At 42.1% G+C, this 15400-nt stretch overlaps 2 protein-coding genes across 2 annotated transcripts in view; one reads left to right on the forward strand and one right to left on the reverse strand.

Moving 5' to 3' along the window:
- HBP1 (HMG-box transcription factor 1) overlaps positions 1 to 13804 on the forward strand; it is a 28210-nt gene extending 14406 nt beyond the window's left edge. Inside the window, exons 7-11 of the mRNA XM_008703536.2 lie at positions 1955 to 2111; positions 2820 to 2964; positions 8566 to 8883; positions 11447 to 11588; positions 12714 to 13804. Coding sequence (XP_008701758.1) covers positions 1955 to 2111; positions 2820 to 2964; positions 8566 to 8883; positions 11447 to 11588; positions 12714 to 12731 — 780 coding nt within the window. The 3' untranslated portion in view covers positions 12732 to 13804. The remainder of the gene's footprint in view (positions 1 to 1954; positions 2112 to 2819; positions 2965 to 8565; positions 8884 to 11446; positions 11589 to 12713) is intronic.
- Positions 13805 to 14077: 273 nt separating this feature from the next.
- The window catches only part of COG5 (component of oligomeric golgi complex 5), a 277974-nt gene continuing 276651 nt past the window's right edge, over positions 14078 to 15400 (reverse strand). Inside the window, exon 22 of the mRNA XM_008703618.2 lies at positions 14078 to 14861. Coding sequence (XP_008701840.2) covers positions 14747 to 14861 — 115 coding nt within the window. The 3' untranslated portion in view covers positions 14078 to 14746. The remainder of the gene's footprint in view (positions 14862 to 15400) is intronic.

Below are 15400 nucleotides of genomic sequence, written 5' to 3' on the forward strand. Positions count from 1 at the left end.
GGTAATCTACAAAGTGGTTAATTCCCAAATGGAAAATTGAGAGTTGATTATATTAAGTTACTTTTTAAGTAACCCGATAAAATACTGGCATTTTTTTAAAGCTGATAAGCAAAAGCAGTAGGTGGCAGCAGTAGGTAGGAGAAATGTCAGCTGCTATCTTTGAAATCTTAATGTTTGAAATCTTGAATTTTTCCGTCTCCACTGGAGGCAGAGAAGTTGGGCATGTGAAGGGTGCTTGTTTAAAATTGCAGTTTTGATCCTGCTGTTACTTACTGTTGAGTCTAGAGAGAAATAGTCCTGACTCAACTGCCTTCAGTTTCCCCCTCTTACTGTTACTCTTCATTTATAGTCTGACTTTGGCCTCTGCCATTCTGGTCAAATTGTCTCAGAGGTTACTAGCTTCATTCTGATTTCTACGGAGACTTCTTGCTTTGTTTGACATCTTTGCTACATTTGACACAGTGAGTCATCTTCTCTTGATTTGTGCAGTGTGGCAGGGCTCCAGGTCTCTGTTGTTTCTGTCTCTGTGACTGGTGGCTTGTCTGTCCATGGTGTTGAGTGTGAGAGAAGGTTCTGCCCATTGGCACTGTCTTCACCATGTCCTGTCTGCCTGTACGGTCAGCAGCAGGTCCTTGGTGGGCATGTGGATGGCTCTCCGGTCTTGGAGGCAGGAGACATGGGCTCTGTTTCTCGTTCTTCAGCAACTCCCTGTGTGACTGATGTTGGGCAGATTGTTGACCCGCTATGTATTGGCTTCCTGACATAGGTAAAATGGGATTAGATTCGTTTGGAGATCTTGTAGCTCTAAGAGTGAGAAGATTCTGTAATTTCGTTTACAAATATATGGCTGTGGCCTTCCCCTGCATGTTGGACATCTGGGAGTGGAGATCAACCCGTTCTTTATGCTCAGCTTGTTAGTATAACTGAGACTGGACCCACCTTTTTCTTCCCCTTCCCGGCCTACTTTCTTTCCCTTCTTTTAAAGATATTAACCTTCTTGATTGGCAGATTAAAAACCAAGAAGTTCACTCTTCCCCTCTCCCTTCCTAGTTAGTGGATCAGTTCTGTTTCCCTAAAGATGCTTTGCAGCTCCCCTTCTCTCTCCTTCTCCACTTCTTTCGTGCGATAGTGGAGGAACGGTTGTGCACTCGAGCTCGCTGGTGGTGTGTCGGTCTCCTTGGTTTTTCTGTGACTTTAAGGGTAGGGATTCTGTATAGTTAATGTGTTTCAGAACCTCGCACTTGGCATTTGCTGACTGCTCAATAGATATTGGTTGAATTTAAATTTCGCCCGGTTCTGCCACCACAGCACTTGTCAATTTAAGACTAGTGGGTTTCTTTCCTCATGTCTTCACAGAAATTGAATACCAGAGTCACCTTTTATTCTGCAGACTTTATCATCTTCTTAAAATTGACAGTTGTTAGTAAAATAGTTTCATTGACTTGCAGTACCCTCTCAAAGGAAGGTTTGAGGATTTCCCCCGTCGTTAAGACTCCTCAACTTACTAACTGGTCCCTCCTTTTCAGGCTTCTTTGCCTCACCTCCGAACTCCCTGTATTTTTAGCAAATACTCAGCAGTGTCCAGAGAAGTCACTGGTTTCAACTGTTCCTGGCGTTGAGGCATGTTCTTCTACTTTCCGGGTTTCGTTCCTTTAAATTCCAGGTCCAGTGGGAACTGAAAACCCTTCCTGGTCTCTCTTAGAGTTTATATCTTCTTCATTAAAGTCCATTAGCATCGTTTACACTTTGATTAAAGTGCTAATTCCAGTCTGCTTTACATTGTAGTGATTTATACATGTGCCTTTCTTCACCACGGGGTGGAAAGCAAGGATCTTAAAGACAGGGATCCTGTCTTGTTTATTACCTTTTCCACAAAGTCTTACAGGTAATAGGAACTTCATTGTGTGTTGAATTAAACATTGCCTGTTTGTTCACTCTATGCATGTATTTTCAGGGCTATGGTTCTGATGGTCTAAAGTTGTTATCACATGAAGAAAGTGTATCATTTGGCGAGTCTGTACTGAAGTTGACTTTTGATCCTGGTACAGTGGAAGATGGCTTACTTACTGTAGAGTGTAAGCTGGACCACCCTTTCTATGTTAAAAATAAAGGTAGGGCTTCAATTTGAATTTATAGTAATTTTTTAAAGAAAGCTTCTTAAATCTATAACTATGTCTTGTGGCATAATTCTTTGATGATTAAGGAAAAAAACCTCGAAGGGTGAACTTCTTCAAACTACAGAGAACTACCGTAGGAAGTGCCTTATACCTACTGATGGGTATGCATTTTAGCCGGAGTCCGGCGGGGCTGTGCCTCCCGAGTGTAGGAACTCTTAGCCTTGAGTAGCACACTGTATAAGCAGCTCTCTGTTATCTTGGTATAGTTTGGGGAATGGAATATTCTGGTAATTGCATTTTGGTTTAGGGTTACCAAAAATGCTATATATCACAGTCACTTTCCCGAGATCTGTTATAGTAAAACCATGTTAAAAATAATCATTTAAAGGCTATTTCATGGTCTCAGTCATCATCACCTATCACTTACTATCTTGTAAATTGCTGGAAGTGCCGATTGATAGAATCTGTATATTAATAAAATGCTGAATTAAACTAGTTTTGGAGAGCTTTTGCATTGCTTGAAGAAAATACTTGTACTTGCTTTATGGCAAAGATACAGGACATGTTAAAAATCTGCTGGGACTTAACTAATAACTTTTTATTTTTAAGGCTCAGAAGTGATAGATATATCATAGAATAAATAATTAGGTCCCTTCTATCCATGCCCATCCTTTATGTAACAGCTGTTTGATTTGATTTTAGGTTGGTCGTCATTTTATCCAAGCTTGACTGTGGTGCAGCATGGCATTCCGTGTTGCGAAATTCATATTGGTGATGTATGTCTACCTCCTGGACACCCCGATGCCATTAATTTTGATGATTCAGGTGTTTTTGATACATTTAAAAGGTAATATTGTTTTTTTTTTTTTTCTGTTAATGTTTACCTTTAATCTCTGTAATGATTGCTAAATCAGATATTTAGGAGTTAAACCTAAAAGATTTGAGAATTAAAAAAGGACTGCTTAGAGGAAGTATGTACATGATTAAATGAAAAAAATACTAGGTAATTAGTGTAAAATAATAGCTCAAGGGGAGCTTTTCACAGAGTAATCGTATAGGAAAACTCGAGTTCATAAAACATTTGGTATTAGATTAGGAAAAATACCGTATGTTATGTGACCAAGAACAACAGAGATGAGTGTTGATAGTTATAAAAAATTGCTGTGTCCCACCAGCTGTTTTCACCAGGCCACAGGTCTCCTAATAGTGTGTTTTTTTGTTTTTTTGTTTTTTTGTAGTTAGTTGTTACCCTTTCATGTCTGTCCTTAACTGTTTAATATTCATTTCAATCAAGGGCATTAGTTGCATGAATTAACAGATAGTAAAAATAGCAAAAAATTGACATTTGGAAAATCTTAGGGAAGTGATTTTTCCTGAGAACAGAATAAGTCCCCATGTGTCCTGACGCTCAAGAGGGCTGATCTGATCAAGTGTTTCCGTTTGTGTGCAACTTTTCTGGTTTTAACACTGAAAGGCCCACAGCCTTGGAGGCCCTGCAGGCCTGGGCACAGTGGGGTCGTTGGTTCCCTACGCCTAGGAATTATCCAGAGAAAGTCTGTGTGCGGGTATCTGGGACTTTAAGACTCATTTTTTTCTTTTAGGTAATTATTAAATTCATAGGCATTAAGTAGTTCAGAATTCCTGCTGGCCTGTAGGTTTTATTTCATTCATTTTAATATAATAAAACAATGTTAATAGTATATTTTTATTTCAGAAAGATATGTGAGGCTCTTGTCTTAAAAAAGCAGCCAGCACAGGTTATACGCTCGGTCCACATCTGCAGATTGGAATCTAAAAGCTATTTGATTACATGCCACACATATACTGTGCTTCTAAAAAGTATAGAGAAGTGAGACAGTTTGAAGATCTGATACTCTAAACATTCGTAGGGTGAGAGGTCAGTGATACCTCCTCTCACAGTTCGGTGAGAATTATTCTAGAGATAGAAAAACTTTGGAAGATAATTTGGCTTTATTTTATAACACTGAGTATCTGTAATAGTTGTACCTGGAGAAGTATGTGTACCCTAGAGAAGCAAATTCTCATAGACACGCATCAGGAGATATGTAAGTAAGGTCGTTGCTGTGTTGCTCAAGATAGCAAAAGCATGGAAACAATGCAGTATTCATCAGCTGCAGAGTGAGTACGTAGATTGTGATATAATCACATGATGGAATTCTTTTGATAAGTGGAAGATGAATGAGCCTTAGCCGTACATTGTAAAACATGGATCAGTTTTAGAAATAACGTTAAGTAAAATTAGTCTCAGAAATATACAGTATCATTCCATTTTTTATGGAATCAGATGTTCTTTGAAATGTATCTAACAAAATTAAAAATCTAATTACATTTATGTAATTTTTACGTAGTATATATAATACACATTATATGGTTATACTAGGGGTTCAGCGATGTAGTAGGACCACTCACAGGGTTTAGTTTGTAGTCACACTCATGCCTAAGATTTCTTACAGCGAAGGGATACAAAGCAAAATCACGAAAAGGAAAGGCATGTGGGGTGAAGTCTGGAGGAAGCCAGGCTTCTAGGACTCGTGTCCCAGTGGAGTAACACAGTGCACGCTTTTCTCTTTGAGCAGCGAGTGCTAACAACAGGTGTGACTGGGTGTCAGCTAGGGAAGCTGCTGGACGCTCAGCGCCAGGGTTTTACTGGGAGCAGGTCACTTAGGCTGCCTCTGCCTTGCACGTACCCAAATCCCAAACTTTCAAAAGGAAAGCAGGTGTTTAGGGTGAACCATGTTGTTTGTATGCACAGTTTAGGCATAATGAGCCGCTCTTACCAGTTATGGAATGATGAGAACTCTCCTTGAAATCCTAATTCCAGATGCTAGTCGAGGGCCAACCTTGGACGGATGTCCTCAAAAGGAGAGCAGTCTGGCCTGTCGTGTTAACTCTTTGCTGTGTAACAAAACTTTTACATATTACGTATTGATACAGTTGACATATTAACATAATTAATGCTTCTATAGTGTTTAATGTGTTTATGAATAATTTATTATTTTTATAATAACATTGGAAAAAGTAAGGGGAAGATAAACCATTCAGGAGAGTGGTTTTCTCGGGGGGGTGGCAAATGTGGAACTTTAGTGATAGAAATATTTTATTTCTTAATTAGGTTGTGGGTTTACTCATTTGTACACTTTATAACATAAAAGTTACATACATTTTTTAATCTATCAGGTGTTGCTTAGTGAAAACCTTTAAGCAAAAAGGAACACTAGGCTACCTAATTCCCCCTTTTGCAAGATGGTAGGTTCCCATCATGTGGTCCCACTGAATAAGTCACTCCTGAGGTGACCTTAGACGTTGGTTTCATTTTCCTGTGGAGTGACAGCAGCAGCCTCCTTTCATCTCATAAAGGAGTGGAAAATGGGCAGTTTCATCCAGGAGAAACCATGACAAAGTTGAGAAGCACGAAGTTGCCTACGTTTTCACAGTGGCTTAGATTATAACTTGGTGGATTAAGGGAAGGTGCTTGCCTGGCATAAGAAGGGAACGAAGGGCAGGAAGAAGAAACACTTGTCTGAGAGGGAACCCCAGAGTAAATTTCAGGGATTGTTTGGGGATTTGGGGTCATGCTGTACCGAGAAGGACATTTGAGCAGATTTTAGCTTGGTAAGGACCAGAGGTCTGCCGTAGATGAGCTCTCGAACACCATTTCCAGTTCACTTGTGGAAAGGAAGCTTCTAAGTGAGAGCATGATTTGGAGAAGCCCATTTGAGACACACAACGGAGGCCGGTCTCCTAGGCATTGGGCGGTTTTCAGCCAGTCACTTCTGACTCTCTGAAGTTGGCATTTCTGTTTGAGTGATAGAGTTTAACAAACTTACCGGGTGCCCATCGTATCCCCGGTGCTGTACACGTGTCACCGGAGGTCCATCTTCCCTACCCGATGAGATGACACCTTCCCTTTACCAGAGGTGGGGGCGCGGGGCGGGTAGAACTCAAACAGCCATTAGTATCAGAACCAGGTTTCCGGTCTGTATCATCTGAGCATTCTAGGTTTAGGGCTCTGTTCGCCCATCAGGGCTCCTGCTGCAGTGACAGTAGGTACCCCGGTGCCCCAGTGAACGCCTGCTGCGCGCCACGCTCTGCCCTGAGTTTTGTAGACGCTGTTCTGTCAGCTCAGCAAAGCTATACGGTCTGTGTTACGTTCAATTTAGAGCGATGTTAACGGAGGTACATGGTTTATTGAACCTGCCCCAGTTCTGCTGCTAGTAAGTGGAAGAGGTGGGGTTAAACCCAAGTAAAATTTTACATTATGTTCTCCAGCCGTTTATTATTATTTTTTTTTACCTTTTCAGTTAGTCATCAAATATTTGAGAGCCTGGTGTATGTGCCGGGTGTGGGGATTTAAGATCTTGGAAGACACGGGCCTGCCTCTTGGCTTCCGGTCCAGAGAGGGCAGGGGCTAGTGCACGTGTGTGGTGCGGTGGGGGGTGTGCTGCGTGTGGGCCGCGGGGCAGCTGAGCTCCGCAGCGGGAGCGCCGCACCGGCTCCTAGCCGTGCCGTCGACTGGCTGGAGGCGCGGGTAAGTCGATTCACTCTTCTGTGGCTCTTCAACAAAAATCTGTGAAGCGAGGATCATGTTGAAGGGAGGATGAAAGGGAGTAGCTGGTTCACAGACGTAAGCGTGTGGTGGAGTGTTGAAGAGCGGAAGCTAGTGCGGGCGGGCGGGGCGGTCCTTCCGAGGGCGGGAGCGGGGCGGAACCGGGCGGGGGCGGGGCCTGCGGGAGAGCGCGCACGCGGGCGTGGCGCGGCCGGAGGCTTTGCTAGACGTTCTGGGTAACGTTTTAATGCTGTCGTCACGGCAGAATCCAGAATTTTGTGATTAAATTTGTCAAACTAAAGTCGTCCCCATAATGGAAATGGAGGGTAGGCTCCATTCGTACCACTAGATGGTGGAGTTCTCAAATTTCAGTAGTGCATGAGCTTGCCTCAGAATTGTGTGTAATCTTTTGGTATTTCAAATTGTAATCAAGTACTTCTTTTGGTGGAGATTAATAATTTTGTGTCAGGTTCATTTATAATGCTTAATTTTGCTGTTTTTCTAAATTATATATGGGCGGGCCTTGAGGACAGCAAAAATTGTTCCTTTGACGTTATCCTGGCTGCTGAGCATTGATTAGATGGTTTTGGAGTCCTATTTACATTGATTTCATGTAATACCTTTAAAAAACCACACCTTGTGTGGTGGATAATTGGTAGAAGTCATTTTTATCATGTGCAGTGAATGGCAGGGGCCTCATGCACTTCGCGCTCTCCATCCCTGTCTGGAATAATTCATAATCTCCTATTGCTTTACCTTTAGGTAGATGCTTATTATTCTTGTAGCTAATACAACCTGCTGTGACAGATTCCCAGAATTTCTGTGTCAGGGAGAGAATGGGGGCTAGATTTAGAATAAAAGGTTTTCTGTTAAGATAAAAGGTATAAGCACATTTGGAACCACAGAAATCTTTTGACAGGTGTCATCGTTAGGCTGTTGTCTACATTAGCTCTGCTTTTGAGGTAATATTTTCAGTGAATCTGATTACTGTTTGTTCACCTTGAGGTCAGCCAGTGGCAAGGCGGAGCACCGTGGTTTTGGTGAGGAAACCTAGGGCTTTGGAGGTGGACAGATCGGGGGCTGGATCTAGGAGCTGTCGGGCCTTGGGTGAACTGTACTTGTTCCTTTTTTGGTGTGTTTCTTTATATAGAGAGAGGGTAATGATCCTCGCTAAGCAAGCTTGTTGGGAAAAAGAATATGGATAGCTTGTTTCCATGCCCGTGTAAACTGAATATACTTACCAAAATATGGCCTTGCCTGATCCGTGTGAGTTCGTACTTTTTAGTCAGTAAGTTGTGTTCTACTAGGTGGATGGCCTTTAGGGGTGATGGATGTATACGTGACTTTTTGACCTTAACAAACAGGAACTTGTAAGCTCCTTTAGCTGTGTTCAACCACTTTTGACTGTCCTTCCCCCACACTTTGTCTTGTCTAGCGGCGAGTCCTTAGGCCTGGTATATGCCTGCCACTCCCATTTTAACTTTCTAGCTTTATTTAGGCTTCTGTAGGCCAAGAAATCAGATTATCAAATTTGTCAGAAAGCAAATCTAAAGTAGTAATTAAGTGGGTTGCGTGGGATCTGGAGGAGGTACTTGCTCTGAATAAAGTGTGTGGATTATAACATTTTTGTGGGGGGCTTGAAGTTTTCTTCTTAACGTTTGTATTCTCTGCAGATTAAAAAAAATAATTTTAGTTATTGCATATACAAGCTTTCAGCTTAAAAGCAACTGTGATGGTGAAGTTGTTAAAGTAGGGTTGGTTAATATTATATATGTTGAAATTTCCAATCAGATGTTAAGGTTTTTTTTTTTTTTTTTGTAATTCCTGTTTTTACAAATCAATCAGACTGAATTAAAACCATGTTAATAAATTTTTTTTTAGCTATGACTTCACACCTATGGATTCTTCTGCAGTCTATGTGTTAAGTAGTATGGCTCGTCAGCGTCGTGCATCTTTGTCTTGTGGAGGGCCTGGAGGTCAAGACTTTGCAAGATCTGGACTCAGTAAAAACTGTGGCTCACCAGGATCATCACAGCTCTCTTCCAATCCCTTGTATGCGAAAGCTGTCAAAACCCACAGCTCAGGGACTGTGAGTGCCACTTCTCCTAACAAGTGCAAAAGACCAATGAATGCCTTCATGCTTTTTGCCAAAAAATACAGAGTTGAATATACTCAGATGTATCCAGGGAAAGATAACAGGTAAAAAGAGTATTTCTGATTCTAAAAATTAACACTTCAGTGTAGTTTCATAGGAGCTGGGATAGTTACGTAAACTTATCCTCCAGTAGCTTTTATTATTTAAAGATTTTATTGACTTAAGAGAGTGAGAGAGCATGAGAGAGGGGCAGAGGGAGAAGGAGAAGTAGGCTCCCTGCTGAGCAGGGAGCCCGGTGTCGGGCTCAGTCCCAGGACTCCGGGATCATGACCTGAGCCAAAGGCAGACACTTAACCAACTGAGCCCCCCAGCGCCCCCCCCCCATAGCTTTTATTATTGAATTCATTTTCTTAGGTTGACTTTATAAAGTTTAAGTGGAATTTTTAGGGTCATGGGTAAATATTACCTGGAGAGAATTTAGGTTACCTAAGGATCTGCCTTCTAAAGTAGTCAGTGTTGTTTGCTGTTGGAAGTCACAGTTCTAACAACTGCCTGTTCCGTCTTTATAGAAAAGTTTGTGTCAGATCCCAAGGATGTCCTTACAGCTGTGTCATACTACGGAATGTGCAGGCAGTGGCAATTTGTAGTCTTTTGACAAATGTAGAAATCATTATAAACTGCCAAAGACTAAACTTAGAGGTGTCCTCAGAACCCAGGGATAAAACTGACTCCAGTCCTTTCTACTCTGTTTGCTTATACTCTTAGCTCATTTCTTTTTTTTTTTTTTTTTAAGATTTATTTGACAGGCAGCGAGAGAGGGAACACAAGCAGGGGGAGTGGGAGAGGGAGAAGCAGGCTTCCCGCTGATCAGGGAGCCCGATCCGGAGCTCGATCCGATCTGGAGCTTGATGCGGGGCTCGGTCGCAGAATGCTGGGATCATGACCTTGAGCCGAAGGCAGACGCTTAACCACTGAGCCACCCAGGCGCCCCTCTTAGCTCATTTCTTAGCGAGCGTCCTCTGCTCACTTCCTCTCAAACCACCCTAATTCTCCATGTAGTAAAATTACTTTTTCCGGTTTTCTCAGTTCCCTGACGATCAAAACTACTCTTTTTCTTGATATCATGAGAAACATGAAATGATTATCCACGTAAAATAATTGAGTTTTGAACTCGAGTTTGAATGTCTCATGAGCTTAATTGATAGGGAAGGGTAGTGGACGTAGTTTCAGGTCAGCATCACGACTTGATATCATCTCCAGATACCGTGAAACCATTGCCATGGGAAGTTGAGTTACCATCCATCAATCACCGCAGAGTTACACATTTGTCTTGTAATGAGAACTTTTAAGAGCTACTCTTTGCAGCTTTCAGATGCACAGCACAGCGGTACTGCTGTGGTCACTGTGCAGCACCTTACAGACCCACGACTTATCGTATAACTGGAAGTTTGTACCTTTTGACTGCTTTCACCCATTTTTGTCCACCCCCAACCCCTAGCCTCTGGCAGCTACCAGTCTGTTCTCACGAGCTAAACTTCTAAGTATTTACATTTTAAGAAGAGAAACTTGTCAAATCAAATGCACCTCTGATTTGGGAATTGATACCTAAATGTTTCTTACTGATTTAACTGGTAAATATGTCAGCCGTTATGTGGTACCTTTAACCCAGAGACTGTAAAAACTGGGTTTTATTTTAATGAAGATGCAGTACATTGTTAAATTGCATCATCAACTTACTGAAAAAAAATATAAATATACACATATGTAGGTATTTACTACATACTGAGTTTCTTGTTACGCAGTCGAGTTGTGCTTCCTGGTCTTCTAAGGCTCGGACGCTCAGCTCCAGCTTCCATGTCAGGCACTGACCTCTCTCGTATTACTTTGTGCAGCGTTTGTGACCTTTAGTGTCATGGAGTTAATGGTTAAAAGCTCTTCACAGAAGGAAAATGGTTTCTGTCTGCATGTTCTGGATGAGACTTACACTGGTTTTGGGAGCAGATTAACAAATATAAATAGGAAATAGCTTCAGATTTCTGTCGTGGTGTGTTTTATCCAATTGGACTTCTTTCCCTTTGAGTTTTTCCAATTTCTTCAAGTACAGAGATCACCTGGGATTTATTTGGTGTTGTCTTAGGAGGGAAACAGTACAGTGCGCATAGTTAATGCCACCACATTTTCACTATGGTTACATGAATGAATGAAACTTTGACCATAACCATTTGATGGGTTATGAGCACAAACAACAGCTTTTAATACATTATGCTGTTGATAGCGAACACCGCCTGCCTTGCTATCTTCTTTGAGAAACCGATGTACCAGGATAGAGCCAATGGTAATTTAAACCATTTCTCTGAAATACTTAATTTTTTTCTTTAAGCTCTGTAGGACACTGAATTTTTAGCCATTTTGATGTCCTCAGACAACTGGAAATATTGGCACTATTCCAGGAGGCTTTAACTGCCAAGGTTATGATGAGTGGGCCCATGGGACTTGAGATTTTACTGGAAATGACTACTATAGCCTTGACCTTTTCCCTTCTCTCTGTTGGACAAGATTCTTGTCTTTTTTTCTTTTACCTTTCTGTTTCTTCCTGAAGTAGCAGCATTGGACACGCATCTTACGAGACATTCTGGCCTTCAGCACGTGTGCGTGTTTATTTTACAGAGCCATAAGCGTGATCCTCGGGGACAGGTGGAAGAAAATGAAGAATGAAGAGAGAAGGATGTATACGTTAGAAGCAAAGGCTTTGGCTGAAGAACAAAAACGCCTAAATCCTGACTGTTGGAAAAGGAAAAGAACCAATTCAGTAGGTTTCATCTAGTTACTCAGAAAGCTCTTGACTTCTTCCCATAACCGTACTGGCGTGTGGAACAGTGCTTATAACCTTGTAAAGGTGGTATCGAGGCTCTTTCTCAGCCGTTTTATATTCACAGCCTAATTATGTTTTTACACCATCCTGTGAGGCAGGCTTTTTTTTTTTGTGGAGTGCCATTTACTCTTTTAGTGTGGAAAGTGGAAGTGTCCAGCATGCTTAAGAATGTTTTTCCAGAAATGTTGACGTGGAAAAATAATTTTGGAATGGTAGTATTTTTAGTTGGGTTTAAAGATCAGTGTAACCAACTCAGTAGCACGGTACAGGATCTTTCTAATCTTGGGGTGACATGTCCCAGCAGCCTTTCTTTTCTTAAACAGGCAGGGGCTTAGGAGGATGGGGCACATTAGCCTTCGTGGGGCCTTCTGACATTTGTACAGAATTTCTAGATTAAAAACCTCAGGAAGGAGAAGAAATAGGCCTAGGAAGACTTTGTGAATGAATTCACGCCGTAATAACACAACCTTGGATGGAATGGATTCTTAGGACGTTTCCATTACTAGGTTGGCAACTTTTAAATCATGTTTTTAGATTAATTTTGAAGAAAACGTCACATGATAGAACAGAGTGAGCTCAATTTGAAGTACCATTTAAAAATGAAGGGAAGACATCAGTCCTTTGCGGTGGGAGGGCCGGCCAAGGATGCCTTACCTTCAGTCTGTAGACTGTGCATGTGTCTTTTTAGAGTAACACGCAGTTCACAAGCGCTTACTTTTATCAGCAGTTTCTTGTAAACAAGTAGACCGTAGTCAGACTCCAGTAGAAGAGGTGGCTCGACGGGTTTTTGAAGTTATTACCTTAGACTTGAGTGTGGCAGGACTTGGCCTGGATCCCCTTTCTTTGCTGCTCTTCCTAACCATCTCTTCTCACCGTTTTCATACGTTTTCTGGATGCTTGAGCTGTTGGGTGTTAGTACACTATTAAAAATCATCCCAACTGAGAAAGTGATCTTTTTTAAATAGTAAGTTTGTAAACATTGTATTTTCCATCTTAGCTTTCATTTGTAGAATTACCGTATATTGACTTGTAAGCATTTCCGTGTTACTTTTCTCTCCACAGGGCTCGCAGCAACATTAAGCCGGGACGCTTACGTTCTTAAGTCTGTAGTTGCATAAACAAACACTGACTGTTGACGGAGGGACTTAAGAAGATCAAGGTGTCACCATTTGTCCTGAATTCGTGTGACCATAAGATACTGATAGCATTGAGTCTTGAAATGATTTAATAATACGAGTGAGGATTTGCTTTCTCCGTTAGAGCATTAAGTAAGCTAAAACTATCAACATTGTAAACCAAATTGCCTTATTTTTCTTCCAAACTTCATATATGTCTATCAGGTAATATAGGCTTGAAAATTGATATCCTGTGGTGCTAAAGTACAGTAGAAAGAGAGGAGAGTGTATACATGTTTTATTTTAAATTGTACAAAAGGGGAATTTAAAAATATGTAACTGCTGTTTATACATTGGCTCCTTACTGCTTATTAATCCATATTGTACACATAGTGGAATGAAACAGAGCCGGGAGCTGGCCTTTCCTTACGCGACCACTGCGTGGCCCAGCATCTGTGCCAAACCCGGGAGCTCCTAGTCTGGCCGGTGCCGCGAGGCTCCTGGAACGCGTGGCCGGTGGACGGTGTCGGCGGCCCAGCAGGCGAGTCACCTGCCGCAGGGCTCCCGGGGCACGCCGGGCAGCAGCACCCGTCCCTGCCTTCGGCGGAGGCCTCGCCTGGGCCCAGGTCAAGTTAGTTAATAGCATTGGGCTATAGTCACTGTCATGGTGCTATTAACAGTTGACACCATTGTATTTTTTAACTTTGTGTTCTGTATCTCCTCAGCCACATATCTTAAATATCTTGTTTGTCATCCTATGTGTATGGTGGGGGCAGACTTTGCACTTACTGCAGTGCGACACGTGCACTTTACTTTTCCTCCAGCTGTCTGAGGTGAGAGCACACACGGGCAAGACAGCTGCTTTTGCTCTGAGCTACAATCATGGCTTTTCATGTTACTTACCAAGTGGTGTTTCTGGTTAGGAATCACAGCTGTAAAATTGATTTCAGTTCATTACACTTCTTCATGATGTTGCCCCTAAATTTTGCACACTATATTCTTGTATATTATTTCAAATAAAATGAAAAAAATTGTTTATCTCTGACTTCTGCTGATTGAACTTGACTGAACTTTATGTCTGAGTCTGAACCACAGGTGCAGGGCATGGAAAATATATTAAGTTGCTGATGGGGTTTTTAAACATTAAATTAAAAACAAAATGTTAGTGACAGCTCATGGGCAATGGAAAAACAAGGATCTAGATTATCTATGTGTAAGATCTCTGTAGACTCAAAATTGTTTCTAGCTTGACATCTCTGCTACAAAGTTAACAGCCCCCAAAGTCTGCTTTAAATAAAATGACACACAGTATAAAGACAGTCTTGCTCTGTCTTTATTAAAGATACAGTAAGACCTACTTAAACAACATATGACCCTACGTCTTAGCTTTGGGAGATACCAGCGGTTCCCGGACTCACAACACCCGGGGATGTTTTTAAACACTAATGCCTGGCTCCTACCGGTGCACACCGGGCATCAGGATTTTCAAAAGCTTTCCACCAGTGACTCTAATGTGCAGTCGAATTTGGAAGCCACTGGGCTACACACTTACCTAGTGAGGGCAAAGGTTAACTGAGAGCAGCAGGGTATTTATAACTTGATCAGATCCCTTAAAAAGCAATGGGAACTTAGGGTGTGTGTGTGTGTACACAGAGGGGGAATCTTATGAAATGGGAGAGAAATTTTAGCTAGTCTTGTTTAAAAAAAAAAAAAAGCCTGAAAGAAAATAAAAACCATTGGATACCTTTCTGGAAAAATCAGGTCCACAGAGTTTGAAGGTAGTGATGAATCTATTTTGACATTTTACGCTACTTAAGGGAGAGGGGCTTAAAAGGTAAGCAGAAGATCAACAGGAAATAGGTCAGTTACATTCTTAAAATAGTGGATGGTAGCTGGTTTTTAGAGTAGATGTTTCTCAGGTTAACTGCCAACCTTGAACTGGGTTCGCGCAAAAGTGAGATTAAGAAATACTTCGCACTGTTACTGAACAGTAGACATAGCTTTTTGAAGCAGCTGAACCATTATGGGATAAACCGGTGCAAATTCCTTGCCTTCTCTACTTCTTACCGATTGAACATACGCTTCCAGAGCTCCCCTGAAAACAAAAATTAAAACAATGTCAAAAAATTACATGAAATAAAACCACTTAGAGGGTACCAATCTATAAAAGCAGCCCCCATTTCTGGAATTGCTGTGTCCAGTTTCACAAGTGACAAAGTGACAGCCTTCAAACATCTGTTGGTAGCGTTACCACGGTTACTGTGGAAATCCAGAAACACTGTTCAGTCTGCATTGTACTTCGTGGTCTAATCACACAGTCAGAGGCTGTGGCCTCGGATTGTTCTCCGTTTCCCTTCCCTTCCCTGGTCAAGGCTTCCGACGAGCCGCAGGCGCCTGTGCTTTGCCGCAGAGCTCACCAGGGGGAGCCCAGCACCGCGGAAAGGCCGGCTCGGCAGCGCGGCGGCGTGGGGCCGCGCACGCACTCACCCTGCGCGGTGCCTCAGCGCCCCTGTGTTTGAGGACAGTATGAACCCATCGCAGCTGGGCTGAGTGTGCGCGAATTCTGTGATAAGGAGGTAGTCTGAATCTCGGCAGAGTATGTGCTAAGCAGCCAGTCCAAATTACGACTGCGAC

The sequence above is a fragment of the Ursus maritimus genome, unplaced genomic scaffold (assembly GCF_017311325.1).
Source record: "Ursus maritimus isolate PB19 unplaced genomic scaffold, ASM1731132v1 scaffold_3, whole genome shotgun sequence".
Lineage (NCBI taxonomy): Eukaryota > Metazoa > Chordata > Mammalia > Carnivora > Ursidae > Ursus > Ursus maritimus.